Here is a 16,838-nt window from a genome sequence, read left to right as displayed (position 1 = left end):
TATTCAGATTGACAACTTGTTATGCTCTCATACATGTTGTACACTTTATATGCAAATTTTCAGACAACTTTAAGACTCCGACGCAAATTAGTTTACCAACATTTTATTTTCTGTACTTATACCTTCCTCCCTTTCTTGCTTGCTTAAAATGCTTGTAAATATAAGTTAAATATTTGTCCAAAATCTAATGAAAATTGTCTTTGATTTCAAAAAGAATGGTATGCAAAAATTCTCTGTTGAAAGCCAGCAAAAAAAAAATAAAATAAAAGGCAAAGTTAAATAACCCTGACATACATTTGCTAAAATTATTTTGTGGGCTGATTAAACAAATGCCAAATAAAAGCGAAACATTTTTCAAGGATTTTTGATAAAATGTGCTGTGTGCTTAAATTGAAGTTCGATTTTATTTTTATAGGTCGACAAATGAAATACAATTGGCAATTACACAAAATTGTATGCTAATATTGAAAACATTTTTATGTCTTGCTTGGGGGCTTTATTTGGATTTCAAAATATCTTGTAAGTTGTATGTAAATATTTACCTTCGGTTTGGTAGATGAAAAGGGCATTGAACCTTGTTTAAATAAATATAAATGAACAAGAGAATAAAGTGCTCAAAGTTGTAATATGTTGAAATTTGATACCCTACCCTTGAGATTTTTGAATTTTTTCTCCACCACACGAGTCAATTAAGCCGCTGACTGCGTTCACATCTATTTATAAAACCCTTCGGAAGAAGTCAAATGTCAATGCAATTAGCAGCGTGCATTTTATAAATGTCCAACTGGGCGTATGAGGGTTTCTATTAAAGCTGGAAGGAGGAGAGTATACAAAATGGGAGGCAGCTGCAAAGTCTTCAGCGATTTATGACCAAGCATTTAATAAGCAATTTGTTATTGTTCATTCCTTCGATCGTCGCATGATTCATTGCCATTCCATTATTCATAAAGTCTCCTTCTCCGCTTAATTTGAACGATTGTTAGCCACACGAATTTCGACCAATTACGTGCTCTCTCGTGCTGGGAGAAATACGGAGAAACATAGAGAAATGGAGAAGCAGAGAAGCAGAGAATCAGAGAAGCCGGGAATCAGTTCGGAAATTGGTTTCTTAATTGACATTGACACAGACGCCGGCAATTTGCTGGCAAATAATGGGAATTGTGCCTGCAACGGCATACAATTAGCTGAAACTTTGTTTGACTGTGTTCAGGTGTATAAGATGGTTGAAACAATAGGTATTTAGGATAAATCTCGAATGGCAGGTGAAAGATGGTATTAGGAACTTAAGTTTATAAATATTTAAGCACTTAAAGGTACAAAGATAATGAGGCATGTCATTTTAAATAAACAAATTCATTGATTCGAAATTCCATTAATTAAGTCCGAGCTCTCTGTTGTTTTTAGAGATCTTAATAATCAGTAACTCTATATAGCGTCCATAGTAATTTAGCTGTCACTCTGCCCAATGTCAACAACTATCTAGGGGCAATGTAAAGTGATTCGGATTTTGTCATTGCCGATGACTACGCCGCTTTGCTTCAATGCTTCGCTTCATTCACGAAACATATACAAAAATAAACAAATTCGAATCAATACACCCCGCGCTGATTTCCCTTTGCTGCGCAACGTTGCGTATACGTAATGCGATTTGAATTTTGTGCATGTGCATTTGACTGGCGCTGCTGGTGTTGCCCGGTGCTTTTTCGATACCTTGGTGGCTCAACTACGTGCCACCAGGCGCGACCTATCCCCCCAACCGAACCCCTTTCACTGGCCAATTCGATTGCACACGATTACATTTAATTTCAGGCTTCATATTGCAATCAAATCCACATTAGACCGGGCCCACTGTGTGCGTTCAATTCATTTGTAATTGCCGTTGCCTGGCTTCAATTAGCGCCGAATAACCTTCAAAAAAAAAAATACGAAAAAAAGAAGCCGCGCCGAAAATCTATTTTGTACAAAAATTAGCAATTTATTTTTCACACAATTTGTTACACTTTTTCGTTTCTCTGCAAGTTTTTCACTTGCCGCCGAAGGCTTCAAACTGTCTGACATTCGGGCCATGCTTTTTCTCTTACTCAGCTAGAGATGAGTACGTGATTTGAATTAAGTCCTAAAAATTATAATTTTGTACGCTTCAAAACTACCAGAAAGGTATGCGAAATCATTTGTTAGTATAATGTACATAAGTACAGTATCTACATTTACAGATGCCTACGATAGTAATAACACATTTTTCTCACGCACTCACCGCCAATACAATTCGTTGTAATTAACTTTTGTTTTTTTTTTTTTCGTTTTTTGTGGGATTTCAGCTTTGACATGTTGTGTCAGCCACAGTCGCTGATTTTTCACTCACTTTTGCTTTTGCGGTAATTTATTCGTTGGCTCAAATACAAAATGTGTTGCATGCGATAAGTCGTAGAAATAATTTATATACCTTTGACTTTATTAGGTGGCTAAAATTCCCGGCTTTAGTGTATTTCTCAGCTCGTCTTTTCTGTGTTATTTTAACAAATTGTTGAGCACATCACGTTGTGCAAATAAATTCCCCCATGTTATTGTTAGCTGTCCAGTTTTTGTTGTTGTTATATTTATTCATCGTGTTTGCGGTGTAGTTATCAGCGCCGATTTCTGTTTATTTATAAGCGAGTAGTGCGCTTTAAAGTGGAACACGCCAATTGACATTTTACACAGAACGGAATTCGTATGTCTCTACATATTGTGCATAAAGCCAGAGTCTTGTATGTGAGGTCAAAGGTTAAAGGTTCTCTTCTATTTTATTCAATGTAAATTTAAAGTATAAAAAACAGCGAGCTTATTCCGAACCAAGCTCTTGAAGCTGCAAAATGCATTCGTTTGAACCAACCCTTTGCATAAATCCGGCTTGAACACTCATAATTTGTGTGTTCGTAATAATTTATCCGCATATCGAATGGGTGTTTTCATACATTTACTCCTTGACTCTCATCTGGCTGCCAGTTTATGGCTTGTTTTTGGCCAAGTGCTGTGTTTTCCATTTGGTACCCCCTTTGAGGTTCCACCCGTCATGTAACATACCTACAACAATGAGAAGAAAACATTTTACCAGCAAGAGTCAGCCATATTTCTTGGCTTTTCTCTCTGTCTCGGTTTTGGCCTCAAGCGAATCTGGCGGGCGCCCCGAAAAATTCGAAACCATGTACAGTGGTTATTGGTAAAATGGAAATGAACTAGGCTTCGCCTCGTTTCTTTTCGTATATTTGGCTTGTGTTTCAAAATGATATGATAATCATAAAAAAAGTCATATTTATCCATCTGCAGAGTTGACTTTATCAAAGTTTTACTGTAGCAGTAACAAAAAACTGCCGCTCAAGCGAGAATAGCAGCAAAAACAATAAGAGCAACAACAAGCGAACAATGACAACAACTTTCGCGAAAACCCGTTTTCCACGCGTTCGCATAGCAATACTTTTTTGATTTTGTTGCTGTTTTCTTTTTTTATGATATTGTTGCTGTTGCTTTTGCCGCGCCCTTCACTGGCTTTTGTTGTTGCTGTTGTATTCGTTGACGCTTTTTTCGAAGCCAAAATCTTGGAAGCTGCTGCATTCATTCAAACGTCAACGAAGCTCCAAAACCGGTTTTCCCCACAGAAAATCGTGTAAAGAAAATGAAATAAAAATTGTATAATGACGACAACGTCGACTGCGTTGTTTATTTTTGTGTTTTTGCATATAGCTTACATTATTTGCCTTATTTTGTATTTGGTTCTCCCTTTGGGCCATTAAAAAAGAAGGGGGAACAGCCGCGGAAATTGGGGAAGACGCAGCCGAAATTGCCATTTCGCCTTAAACATTTCTGGACTCGTGCTGAGATTCTGATGATGTGTATTTTGTTTACCAGCCTGTTGGGTATGCCGATTTTATGGTCTTTTGCGCTGAAAGACATATTTGTTTGAAATTAATTAACTGCTGTGTGTGGGAAGATGCATATGAATAACTCATATGAATAAATGAGTTAAAACCAATAACAAACAAAATGAGAATCACTGGAATTAATCAAGTGCTTTTGCTTCGAATGTTAATGTAACTAATTATAAGTTTATTTTTGTAAGCCTTAAATATTAAAGTGATTTTAAAGCTTAGCTGGGAACCATTACTAAATGAATTTGTTTTTAAATAGAGTATATACGTTATTCCTACAAGTCCATATGTATGTATCATAATATATCCACAGTCTTTATATTCCACGAACTAAATAGTGACTGTTAAAATTTCGTTCCGAATAAAAATGTTCACCATGTGAATTTGTCACCCAATTTTCCGAGTATTTTCCGCATTTCCCCCGCCGCTCTGCGATTCTCTTTGTTGGCGCCATTCGAAATGAGCCAAAGATTTTCCTAGCTGTTATTCTTTGTGGGGCGTCCGCTGTTGGCCAAAGTAATTCCCTCAAAGTGACACACATTTGCGAGATACACAACAAAACCCAACCAGAAGCAACTTAAAGATGCTGGACTTCTTGTCCCCCTCTCACACAGTTTTTATTATGTAACTGGCTGCTGCTGTTGACCAACAATTGACCACAATTGGAGCAGTCGCTGCGAGAGAAGCCCAGTTATGGTAAGAAGATCAGGAAGCCAAATAGTTGTTAGCCCATTTGCAGTAGTTTTACAGTTGGTCCCCCTCTTCCATTTTTTACCTCAAAAACCCCCTCTTTTTCCTATGCTCAGGTAGCCTAATTTCAACGCTTCAATGCAGGCAGCACTTCAAAGTTTTTCCCCATGTGGGTGTAGTCTTTTTTATGCTCCACATTGTATGCCAGAGCTTATCTGGAAAAGCAGCATCAACAGCAGGGAAAAGTGGGCGGGATTGGTCGGTCCAACTTCGGAATGAGTCGACATATCTAGTGCTGTTTTTCTGTTGACTTTTCTTTACCTTATCTTCATCCTTTTGCTTGTGTACGGACGGGTCTGTATTTCTCGCATTTCCTCGGCATCAATTGTTTGGGAAAGAGATTTCCCAATGCAAACTGACATGGAGCCTCAAATAGCAGAGAAGGAATTTAAATATTTGTCCAGTTGAAGAAATAAATAAAGAGATTCCCCTGGGAAACTTCATTCGCCTGAGTGACGATGGGTGAGAATATATTTTGAAGCGTTTTGCATTCAATCTGAGGATTATCTTTTGGGTTTGGTCAAAAGGAAAAGATTGATAGGTTGTTCAAATTCTGAATAAAATTCATTTTTATTTTGCCTAATCAATCAGCAATTGAAAAATGTTTGTGTTTTCACAATAAATAGTTTAAAGATCCTCCCTTTTAATGACCTGAGTAATAGGATTTTACGCACCGTTGCCAGTGCATTTAGTGTTTCTTTGTTGTGAATAAAAGCATTACTGAATTCCTAGCTTGCAAAGCATTTCGCTAATGATTGCACAATCGTATGAAACTGCAAAAACAGCAAAAAAACTACATTCCGCCGCAGTTGCGGTAAAAGTGGGCGTGGAATGCGTCCATTTAATAACCGGTGGCCCAAAATGGGGTAACGCCCGCTTCCGTTTCCGGCAGGGCGTTTTCATTGAAACGTTTGCCATGTATGCTAATTACTAATTGCCCCTCTTCGTTTTCAATTTTCGATTGCAGCTAAGAAACAGAATGGAGCGGCCATACGCACAAATAGCTTGGGTTCGGGCACTAGGACGCCACCTTTGGAAAGGAAGAGCAAACTCAGTGCCCTGGGCAGATTCTTCAAGCCATGGAAATGGCGACGGAAAAAGAAGAGCGAGAAGTTCGAGGCGGCCTCCAAGTGTAAGTAAATTGTTTACATTAAAATCTAGAACTTATAATATATATGATATTTCTATAGCCCTGGAGCGTAAGATTTCTGTGCGTGCCAATCGTGATGAGCTAGTGCAAAAGGGGATTCTATTGCCAGAGAGTCCCCTGGGCAATATTCCAGAACCAGGTAAGTTTCCTAAAATATTTCATCATGAAACATACAGAGTCGTTTAATATAGTGTTTAGTGGAATTTTACTTTGAATGAATCGAAAATGTTAGTCATTCGAGTAGATTCCTTCGTAGTATTTACTTAAAACAAATGGGGCTATATAAATAGCAATAAAATCACAAAAAAATCGAGCTGAAATAAAAACAAGTATACATTTGCTATATCTCTTAATGCGTGCCAACCGCACAAATGAACTTGCTGATTATTCCCACAACTTTTGTAGACCCCCTCCATTTCATTTGTTGTATTTGTACCCCTGCTTTAGTTTCTTCTGTTTGGCTTGTGCAACAAAACTTTTTGTTGCCTGCCAATTGCTGGCAAGTTTTGCTTGCGGCTTAGCCAGAAGAGCAGCCAAAGCAAAGCGCAAGCATAACGGAAATTGGCCATAAGCCACGCACGATATAGCCAAGGCTTGTAGTGTGATAGCCCCCCCTTCAAAGCCCCCCATCTACTCGATCTGCCTAACTAGACAGGTTAGCACTCTGCTAAATTGTTTGCTTGCCAAAGAAGAAGCGTCTTCCTTCCGCTTGAGTTGCGTAGTTGAGCTGTGACAGGCAGCTCGTCAATTGGCCGTGTTGTGGTGAAAGGCGAAAACAAATACGGGCTGTACAGAGAGAAAATCGCAGAAGCTTCAGGAGTTTAAACTAAAGATGCTGAAGAATTCGCGCTTGAAAGACATCAAGAGCTGTACCTAAGAGGCTGAAGAATTCGCGTTTTAATTAATATTTTGCCCAGTGTAATAGGCGAAGGAGGCGATGAGGCGGCAATGGGGGCGTGTACCTCAAGAAGGCGCCTTGTCATCGGACTTTACGAGTGCTGTCTCGTCGCCAAGTCGCGACTTTTCCGCTAAATGTCAATTAATCAGTGGCGGCTAATTGTCCATGCCCATGGCCAGTTGAGGCATCCAAGGGGAAACAAGACAAGAACCAGCCGTCCGCAATAAAACGCGAAATGCATTCAAATGAGATTGTGGAGCAAAAGGAAAGGGGCGGTGGGCGGTGCTCTGTGCAGCAAGAAGTCCGAACCTGCCTCAACTTTGAGCTGCTTGCGGCAGGCAAAGCAAGCAGTTTTCTGCCGCCACTCGACCAGAGATGGCGCCACCCAGAGAAAGGCTTTCGCCAAGAGAAAGCTGTCTCTATATACAACATAAATAAAGCTTTTATGAATGGGTTCTCAAGTGAAGCGGTGTTTTTTTAGGCAAACTTAAAAAAATTGTAGATTTCCAATATAATTGATGTTTTAGGGATATTTTTTAAGGAAATCGACTTAGTTCTCCCAATAGTTACAAATATTTTAACGGAGCTAAATCTACAATATATTTCTTTAAATAATAAAATTTATTTAATCTTGTACCTCCGCACTCTTGCAAAAGGGCAACTACCCCTTCTTATATTACGAAAGTTAAGAACTAAACGAAAGTCTAGCCATTTGTGTATTCTGTATGAAAAGGAATGAATGGGCTAGCTGCTATTTCTAAGGACTCGATTACAATAGGACATTGATTATCTGTGCTTTTTTGACTTGCAGGCGAGGAGTCGTATTACAACAACAGCAACAGTGGAGCCACTGCGAATGGCTCCCTGCTCAACTCAGCCGTCCACAATAATTCCATGAGCCAGGCCAACAATTCCATAAATGTCACCACCGGCAATCCGCTCATCTCCGCCGCCCAGCAGCAGCTGAACCAGGGACTTCCCAACTCGATCTCCGTGCAGCAGTTCAACGGCCAGAACCAGAATCCACAGAATTCCATGGCCAATGGCCTTGTGGGTGGTGGTGGCAACGGCGGCGGCGGCGGCGGCGGAGACGGTTCCTCGGACACGTCTTCCCTCAGCGGCGGCGTGCCGCACTCGCAGTCGGCGCCCCAGCAACTGGGGGTGGGGCAACCACCGCCACCCCTAACACCACTGGCCCAGCACCACCAGGCGCTGGCACAGCAGCTGCAGCAGCGATTCGCCATCAGCAACAATAACGGTGAGTGTCTCCAAAGAAATGTATTAAGCTTTAGGGATACTATGAATGAGTGGAGCTTTGGGGATTTACATATTTGAGTATTTTATTGGTGGCGCAACAGGCAAACATCGTGCAAATGGTACACTTTATATAATTCTCAAAAACTTGAAAAGTGATTTATAATTCCAATAATGTTTGTATCAAATAAACCGAAACTGAAAGGTTTTTTTTACACGGTTTCTACATGATATCTACAAGCACTTTCCGACATGCAGCCGCCAAGTATGCAACACATAAGTTTATACTTAAATTTAAAATTTTAGGAGAGGAAGCTATGCACGTTTAAATAATTACGAAATACGTGTATTGGGGACTGCAATATGGATCTTAACCATTACTTTTAAGTGACCATTGCGCTGGACTCTTCCACTAGTTCTCGTCATCCACATAAGCCATAAATTAGAGGCACTTAAAGCCCATTTGAGCTCAGTTAACGCCTAGTTAAGGGTCACCCACGCACACCCGTTTTTATATATATATGTATGTACATATGTACATATATGCAAATGTATCCATGTTTGCTTTTTCACTTTTCAAATCTTTTCTGAGCACTTGCGGCACTTTACTAAAAGTTTATCGCAAGTAAGTAAATGAGATTCTCAGACAGTTACAGTGAAACTTTCGATCTTGAACATCTATAGCTTTTGAAAACTTTTTAATGCTATTAAGTATACTTATATACTTCTATGGAGGTAAAAGTTTAAAATTTTATTAAAAAAAAAATATTTTTTTTTAAATTAAGTTTAGTTTTAGGAAGGGCAGACTGTGGCTGAAAATGTAGGGATGCCCGGAGGGACTTGCCATAACACTTAAATGGGCATAAAGCACTTCTACTGTGGAATCTCCAGAGTTTTCGGCTTCCGTTTTCCATCTGAGTCTTGGCATTCTTCTGATAATTAGCACAGCCTCGTACATTTATCGTCCAGTTTGTTTTCTTTTTTGATGACTATTAAATTTTCATGGCGCTGCCTTGTTGACTTAACTTTGAAGCTTTTTATTGTCGTTTGCATCTGGATGTAGCGCTCTCTTTCTGGCCGGCTCTACCCCTTTCTTTCGCTCGCATTGGAGGCTGCAACCGGCATACGGTTACATCGCTAGCGCCCTCCCTTTCGCACAGTCTGCGCACGTTTTGCGCTTTTGTTTATTTTATATTTCGATTTCGCAAAGAGCGGGGGAGCTTACTCTTTTATCGCCACTTCCTCCATTCCCTCTCTTCGTCGCTCTCTTCCACGCTCTCGCGTTTTTTCGTTGGGCCATTTTTATAGGAAACCCGATTCCATTCGATTCAGTTCTCATACAGTTCAGTTAACATTATAACGCGTTCTCGTCGCGTCCGTCGAAAACAAAAAATAAATATTATATAGCAAATAATAACACAAAAAATACAGCCGAAAGTCGAATAAAATCGTTATAGGAAATCGTAGATATTACTGCAGAATTATGCGAGTAAAGTGCTTTATAACTAATACGTAATTTACCCCGTCTACGTCATATAATGCATAATAATAGTGTAGTGGCCAATAACGATACGCAAAAGTAATTGCAACTAACTACACATTCCGACCCCCTGTTTACCTTTCGCTTTTTGTGCTTTTATTTTCGGAGTCACATGGGCTTTACGCCGGTCTCCCAGGTCTCTAAATTCCGCCCATTCGAGGGTAAACAAACGCCGACGAGGAAGTAATCGTAAACTACTCTACTGCATACCCCTCAAAAACTACTGCACCCATCAATCAGCCGCCAATTGGAATGTCTAGAATGGGACTCAAGTGTTCATTGAGAATTTGGTCAAGGAGTCTGGTTTGCCCATGCACTTGCCACAAAGTTGGAAAATATGAAAATGATAATGAATGTGACCGTGGGAAGTGGATAATACTTTCTAAATATTATTATTATGTTTAAAAATATATTCATGGGAAATCGTGAATCGATATCATGAATGTAATATATCTTCGGTAAAACGTACGAGTTTCGCAATGTCAAATTGGTAGCACATTGCTGTTGATTGATGATCTCTAATTTCTAACGACATATGAAGTTTTCTTGGACAAAAGTACTTTACTAGAACATTACTCTGTTATTGCAAACAATTAGTCATGTTTGGGTAGATTGAAACCGGTTCATATCAGAATTTCCATATTTTCACAGTTAAATACGGGGACGTCTGGTTAGGGGAACACAGCTTAAAAGTACTAAATGCTTATCTGGGCGTGTAAAAATATGTTATTTAATCGCGAATAATAAATCACCCAAATTAATCACAGTTTAGTTAAACTGTTTTTACAGTCCGTTTTTTATCGCAAAAAATATAAGGATTAGAGGGATAACACTTGCAGACCAGCTGATTCAAGCCCACAATTTAATTTGTATGCAAGATTTCAATTTTCTTGGATTTTTAGTTCGTTTCCCGAACTCGTAAACTTACTTTGTGGTAGCCACCTGCAAACTTTTCCCATTTCCTTAATGAAACCACTGCTTATAGTTTTTTGCTCAGTCATTGCATTCTTTACAAACCGCCAGCACTGTCAGCGAAATTTGAATAAATGCAATTTAAATTGACTAAGCGAAACAACAAAAATACAGGCAAATTCGGGTAAGGGGAGAACGCTTCGTCAGTGCCACCCACATAATCATAAAACAAACAACAAACCAAATGAACCAGCAGCAGAAAAAAAGGAAAGGAAAGCAGAAAAAGGAAAACATTCGCCTCTTGTATTTCGCCGACGAACAAAGCCGACAAAAGCGAAACAAAAATATTTTCGTTCCCAAAACGGAAAAACACAAAAAGGAAATTTTTGTGCAAATGCAACATGCGAGTGCATTAGGGCCAAAAAGAGAGGAAAAGTGTAAGAAGGCAAATTAAACACGGTTGAACTTTTCCCGCCCACTTTTCCCTGGCCAAACATGCAGTTTAATTTATGCATGTCTGTGAAAACAGGGTGATTCCCTCAGTTTTTCCAGTTTTTAATTAAGGATATGCAAAAAAAAAAATGAAAAACTGCTGAGTTACTTGACGGCCATTACTAATACGCAGTGTTGCCCCAATTTTGTTTTCAGAATTTATTTTTGTTATGGAACTAAAAATAACTTTTTTTTTGCAAAATTTGGATAAAAGTAAATTTTATCCCTCAAACTAAGCAGACCGTCCCTTGTATATGTGTGTTTTACACGAACAACAGTCATTTAAGGTGTTGAATATTAATGTTTATGTGGTCTAGCCTAGAAAAGAATACGCCAGTGTCCGTCTGCAGGGTGTTGCCTCATTGTAACCCCCTTTGGGGAGGCGCCCCTGCTCCATTTCCACCCCCTTTTTCGAGCAGTACGCAATGCCACGCCATAAATTGCGCTCGCCTGCACGTCAGGAAGTCGTTGGAGCTGTCGAAAAGGGGGGTTGGGGGAATGCTACAAAAAAATATAAAAGGGGGCAGACAGGGGCGTGCAGTAAACTTTAATTTTCCGCCATTCCACTTTCTGTTGACTGTTCGCTCACATTACGCATACGCAGCGTTGACGGCTGCGAAAAGTGTTGCCTGCCATTGGGCGGCTCTCTTTCCCTTTCGCCGCTTCTCTGCATTTCTCTCGTTCTCCTCTTCACTGCTCTCCCTTTGTTTTCCTTTCTCACCGCTCTCTGGGCATATCCTTCTAATTTTCTCTCTCCCTGTTCATGCGGCATGCATTGTTTTCAAAATTCTTGTATTTCTAAAGGTTTAACCATATCGGCTTTAAATTGCAAGCTAAGCTTACTTTCTATCATTATTAATTAGGCATGAGGATTATTCATTTCTTTATATTTTTGAAACCAGTTTCGTTCGAGTGATTCGTGGCCTTATAGCTTGTGCAACCATTTTTCCACGACGAGGTCGATTACCTTTTTCCTGTTTGTTTTCCCATTGCATTCCTGCCGTACATCAGTGTGCGTCTGTGTGAGGAGTCTGTTTGCCATTGTGTGTGTGTGAGTGTGTGTGTGTGATGATTTCAAAATGATTTGACTAACAAATGGCTGTGCTTTATTTTCTCCGATATTTATGCTTATCCAGCAATGAATCATCTTGTGCTCAAGTTCTTCGACTTTGTATAATAGTGTCAGGCATCAAACTGATAGCCTTTCCCGCTGAGAAAATGACTTTTCATTGTTGGGCTAGGTCACGCACTTTGTAATGAGAGTGCGCCGTACAGTGAACACTCATCAGGCGCCCGCGGGTCGTATGATTCCTGTTGCTCAATTTTGCTCTACCCGCTGGGAGCTTACCTAAGTGAGTTATGGCCATTAGTTTCATTTTTATGGCCAAGTACTTACAGTTAATGACCACTGATGGAAAAATGAAAGTTTGCTGAAATAGATAAGGGTATATTCAACTGCCAGCGAATATAGATATTGAGTCAACAAAGAAAGATATACATATCTATATATATTTTTATATGTATATGATTTATTATGGTGGATATGTGATTCACTTGAATTTGTATACACGGTGACAATCTTACGATTAAATTAACTTAATAAAAAAAAATTTTTTTTCTCATAAGCTCATAATTTTCCCATAAGCTCAAGTATCTCCTATTTGGTTTAGGTACCAAACATATTTATAACAAGAAAACTGATACATTATCTGGTTAAATATTTGCGCAAGCAAAATTCTTTTCAGAAAGAATGGCACACAAATTGTGCTACAACGTTTGTTAAGTAAACCAGATATACAATTTATGATAAAATATTTGCTTAGCCAGCGGCATAAAATTTATTATATAATATCTGCAGCTGCCATTCCCACCAATCGCCGCATTTTAATCTAATAAAGATCCCATTCTTGGCTTGGCTCTTCCCTAAATTGAAATCTCATTAAAGCCGCATTGCGAAAGATAAGCGATATATATGTGTATATGTCATCTATGTATAGAGTACACAATGCCAAATTGAGTCAGCCAGATAATGCAATTAGTTGTGGCCAATGGGAGTGTGCGGAGCTTTCCACTGTCTTGCCTCAGAAACCCTCGACATTCTTTATCTCAGCAGGTCATTTATATTATTCTCGTCTCACTTCTCGCAGAAGGCACTAACTTACTCATCAAGGGTGTTTAAGGAATGTTGCTGTTGTGATAAGCCATACATTTCTTGACATTTCTTCACTGTTGGTAATCAGAAAGCGCTTGATTAGTTGTTCGTAATCAGTTACCTACTTTGCAGGTCGTTGAATTCAAGTTGAGAAATAAATTCATAGCCAAGCACAGATATGGGCCAAAGATTGAATTTTACCGCACAATTTAATTGAAGTTTTCCAGACTTTCCACCTGTATGCGGTTTTCTTATTTGTTTTGGCAGACCGGCTCATTAGTTGAGGTCACCTGATGAATGAATTCGTTTCAATTTGTTTACCCTCCCAACGGACCTGCCAACATCGCCCCATTATAATGGAAATTAATGTGGAAAGTCGCCAGCTAAATCGATTTTCATTCACAGCTGTGTTTTTTACTCGTATGCGAGTTTAATTTGGCTAATTAAAAACCAGAAAAAACATCAGGGTATGGTGCAAAGTCAATAGCCCAATCGGGGTGACCAAATAGAGACGTGCTACGCCCATTTCTAACCACCACTCCCATTTTCAAATATTTTTTTTTCGGTTGCATGTCCGAAGCTCGTAATTCCGGCATGTGGATATCCGGTTCCTGTCCGCCAGACAACCAACACGTGCAAATGACTCAACAGGGTTCGCTTTCTCATTTTTCTTGGCATTATTTTAGAGCTTTTCCTGTGCTGGATTTTACTTTTCCAGCTGCAGGGTGGTCGATCTACTTGGGCTTTGGCTAATTTGTTGTTCAAACTTATATTTCGAACGCCTCGGCCCTCGAGCTCATTAATTACGAAATTCTTTTCGCCGTTAGCCCGATTTATTGTATTCGCATTCCCCAGTGTAAACATATTGCCAAAGGCAGAGCCAAAGAGCAAATGGGCGAAAAACAAACTGAACAGCACACAGAAATCTTTCAGTTTTTCATTTTTCATTTCGCGCGCATACACTACTATTTTGCGAAGGGCCCTTGAACTTTATGAGAGGTTATGTTTTTTTTTAGGTACTTTGTTTAAAGAAGATGATATATATAACACTCAAATTGAGCAAGATTTTATGGTTTCCTGAAAACAAACCAGATGCAATTCAATATTATATTAATCAATACTCTATTTTCTATTTTATAAAAGTTGAAGGGTGTTTAAAATTCGGTATCGCACCTCTGATATCACTTCCTCCACTTGCTACTCATCTCGCATTTCGCCATCTTCGCTCCAGCGATGGCAACAATTTCGAGATACATTTTTAAAGGCGCCATAAAAGTCGAATGATGACAATGTCAATGTCTTGCCCCGTTCCCCTCGAAATTGTTCACCTCTGGCAGCGTGGGGCATGTGCTACTGACCTCCAGCCGGGGCCATAAAATCCACACTGCGACAGATGCGGGAGATGGGGAGCGATATGGATATGGAAGAGATATTGGTACTGAATGTGGGCGCCATCGCCATCAAGTATAATTCTCGCGCGCAAAAAATTCACTTTTATGGTGGCGTATACTTGATGTGGTCGTCCGTTGATTTCCCATGTTTGTTTCGCTCGGCGCTGGTCTGTGTGTGTTTAATTATGAACAATTGGCTGGCGAGAAATTTGTCTCACTGCAACTTCCGGTATTTTATTTCTCGCTTTTTATTTTTATTTCTGTCTTTTCGCGGTTCTTATGTGTTCTCAGAATCCCATTACCCTCAGCTTGAATTCAATTTAAATTGGAATTTTCGCTGGTGGATTTTTGATCAATGCAGTCAGAGTTTCTTTTGTATATCAATGTATATATATGCGTGTATATATTTTTTTTCATTTCTGGCATCGGCCGCCGTGCCTGTCGCATTGGCTTTCGGATAATCTTTATCAATTTGGGCCACTGACAGTTTCTCAGCTAGTGTTTTTGTTTGTGTCTGCCGTTATTTATGGACAATGGGCTGCTTGTTTAAGCAAATATGGCCGCAATTCAGGCCAGTAGCTCTTAAGTGGGTAGCATTGCCCATTTGAAGTTCCATTTGAAACTTAAACCGTGTGTGAAATTGTTTGTGGGTGTTCTTGAGCGGACTAAGCTGGTTGCGTAAAATGTTTTATTTTGGCATTTTTGTAATCGATTAAAAGTTCTTTTATTCGTGTTGTGATTAAATGCGAATGATTGCGCGAAATTTATCACAATTTATGCATTCAACAATACAAATTTCAACTTCAGAAGATTTACGAGCTTGCTTATTATAAAGGTATCGTGTTTAGTGATGAATTCCTGAAATGAATGATAAATTTTGTGAAGCATATACAATCTAAATTAAAAATTCTGAAATTCCATAAACGAATGTAATGCAATCAATTACCTTGAATTTAATAACCAATTTGTTACCGGCACTTTGACGCATTTTGATCTCCCTGCTAAAAATACATTTCCCGAGTAAATGCCCTCTTCTATGAGTCGCTTTCATCATACAGTCATTCAATTTATCAACCCCGAAATATGTTCCCCAAACCGAAAACCAAAATACAAGCACAAAAAGCGTTTACAGCTTCCTTAAATGTTTATGATTAATTTCGCATAATTATTAATAACAATTTTAATTGGTTCCTGCTGGCCTGTCAGAGATTCTCTTTTGTGATACTATAAATTAAAATACAACTCACACCAAACCACAACAACTGCACAATCAAGTATAATAAAGTATGAAATACAAACGCACAACTGAAAAAAGAGCAACAAAAAAAACGACAAGGATTTATTAAACAGCAACGAGTGAAATCATCGAGAATGCGTACATTTTCCACAATCAACGCGCAGAGATAATTCCGAGAGCAGCCCAATAAGGAAAAGCAATCAGAGAGGCAAGACAAATAGCAGGGCGATATAAGAAACCCAAACCAATTTTAAGTGATAATCAATATTAAAAGCGAAAACGTCAAGCGAAATCAAATGAAAAGGCTTTATTAGCTATAGACAACAACACCAATCAACTACAAAACACCAATCAACAACAACTAGCATATGTGATAAAGTCAAGTGTAACTCAATTGTGTGCTTGTGCTAATAATGATGAACGGTGTGCAATAATAAATAAAAGTTTCATGGGGCTTATTGCATAAATTCCCGTTAACCGTTAAGAGTGATAAGGCCCGACGCTAAGGTCCCATAAACCCAGATTGCGTGCTAAATTATACATGGCCGAGAAGGCAGAGAGCAGCGAAAGATTAAGTGTATTCCCATAACTGCCATTGTCAACAACACACTTTTTCCAATGTCGTTCACTTTCCCAAGACCCGAACCTCAACAACACCAACCAAATCACCAATAACAACTACTCCAACAACCTCAAGGAATCGAAGGATAAGAAGTTAATTGAGAGGCAAGCGAATCAGCTCGAAGGGCGACATCAAAGCCACGCTGATGATGGGCTACATCATGGGTTGTGCTTGTTTCAAAGGTAGGAAAACTCAGGTTTAAAATGAGAAACTGCGTACACTGGACAAAAAAGTTAAGACCTGTGTCATCTGGAGATGGTTATTCTTATAAAACAAAACAATATTGCTTGTGCATTTAAAGCTTGTGTTTTTAAAGCTCATGGTATTCCTGGCATACCATTGCTATTCCCTAATTAATAAATAAGTTCACAAATTTATTAGCAAAATGCATTCCATTGATATTATTTGTCAGTGAAAATGGGAATTGATTGCCAAAGTAATTATCATTGAGACTTATAAATAAGTTAATTAGCTATTTATTATTTTTATGTTGAACTTTATGTAAAACGAAAGAGTTTGACCTCAACTAACTCTT

General features: G+C 39.0%; 1 protein-coding gene across 10 annotated transcripts in view; it reads left to right on the top strand.

The window, feature by feature from the left end:
• LOC6546210 (protein nutcracker) overlaps positions 1 to 16,838 on the top strand; it is a 92,481-nt gene that overhangs the window by 33,908 nt on the left and 41,735 nt on the right. For 7 of the 10 annotated variants that reach the window (XM_026977618.1, XM_026977617.1, XM_026977616.1 and 4 more), the window contains exons 3-5: positions 5,623 to 5,787; positions 5,846 to 5,944; positions 7,515 to 7,961. In XM_026977618.1, coding sequence (XP_026833419.1) covers positions 5,623 to 5,787; positions 5,846 to 5,944; positions 7,515 to 7,961 — 711 coding nt within the window. Of the gene's footprint in view, positions 1 to 5,622; positions 5,788 to 5,845; positions 5,945 to 7,514; positions 7,962 to 9,267; positions 9,537 to 15,650; positions 16,486 to 16,838 lie in introns of those variants that run through there. The other 3 variants (XM_015157853.2, XM_015157859.2, XM_026977619.1) reach the window with 2 other exon arrangements.

This window comes from Drosophila erecta, unplaced genomic scaffold (genome assembly GCF_003286155.1).
Source record: "Drosophila erecta strain 14021-0224.00,06,07 unplaced genomic scaffold, DereRS2 tig00000021-arrow-pilon, whole genome shotgun sequence".
NCBI lineage: Eukaryota > Metazoa > Arthropoda > Insecta > Diptera > Drosophilidae > Drosophila > Drosophila erecta.
The sequence above is the reverse complement of the archived record's forward strand: the minus strand, read 5'-3'. Positions and strand labels throughout refer to the sequence as shown.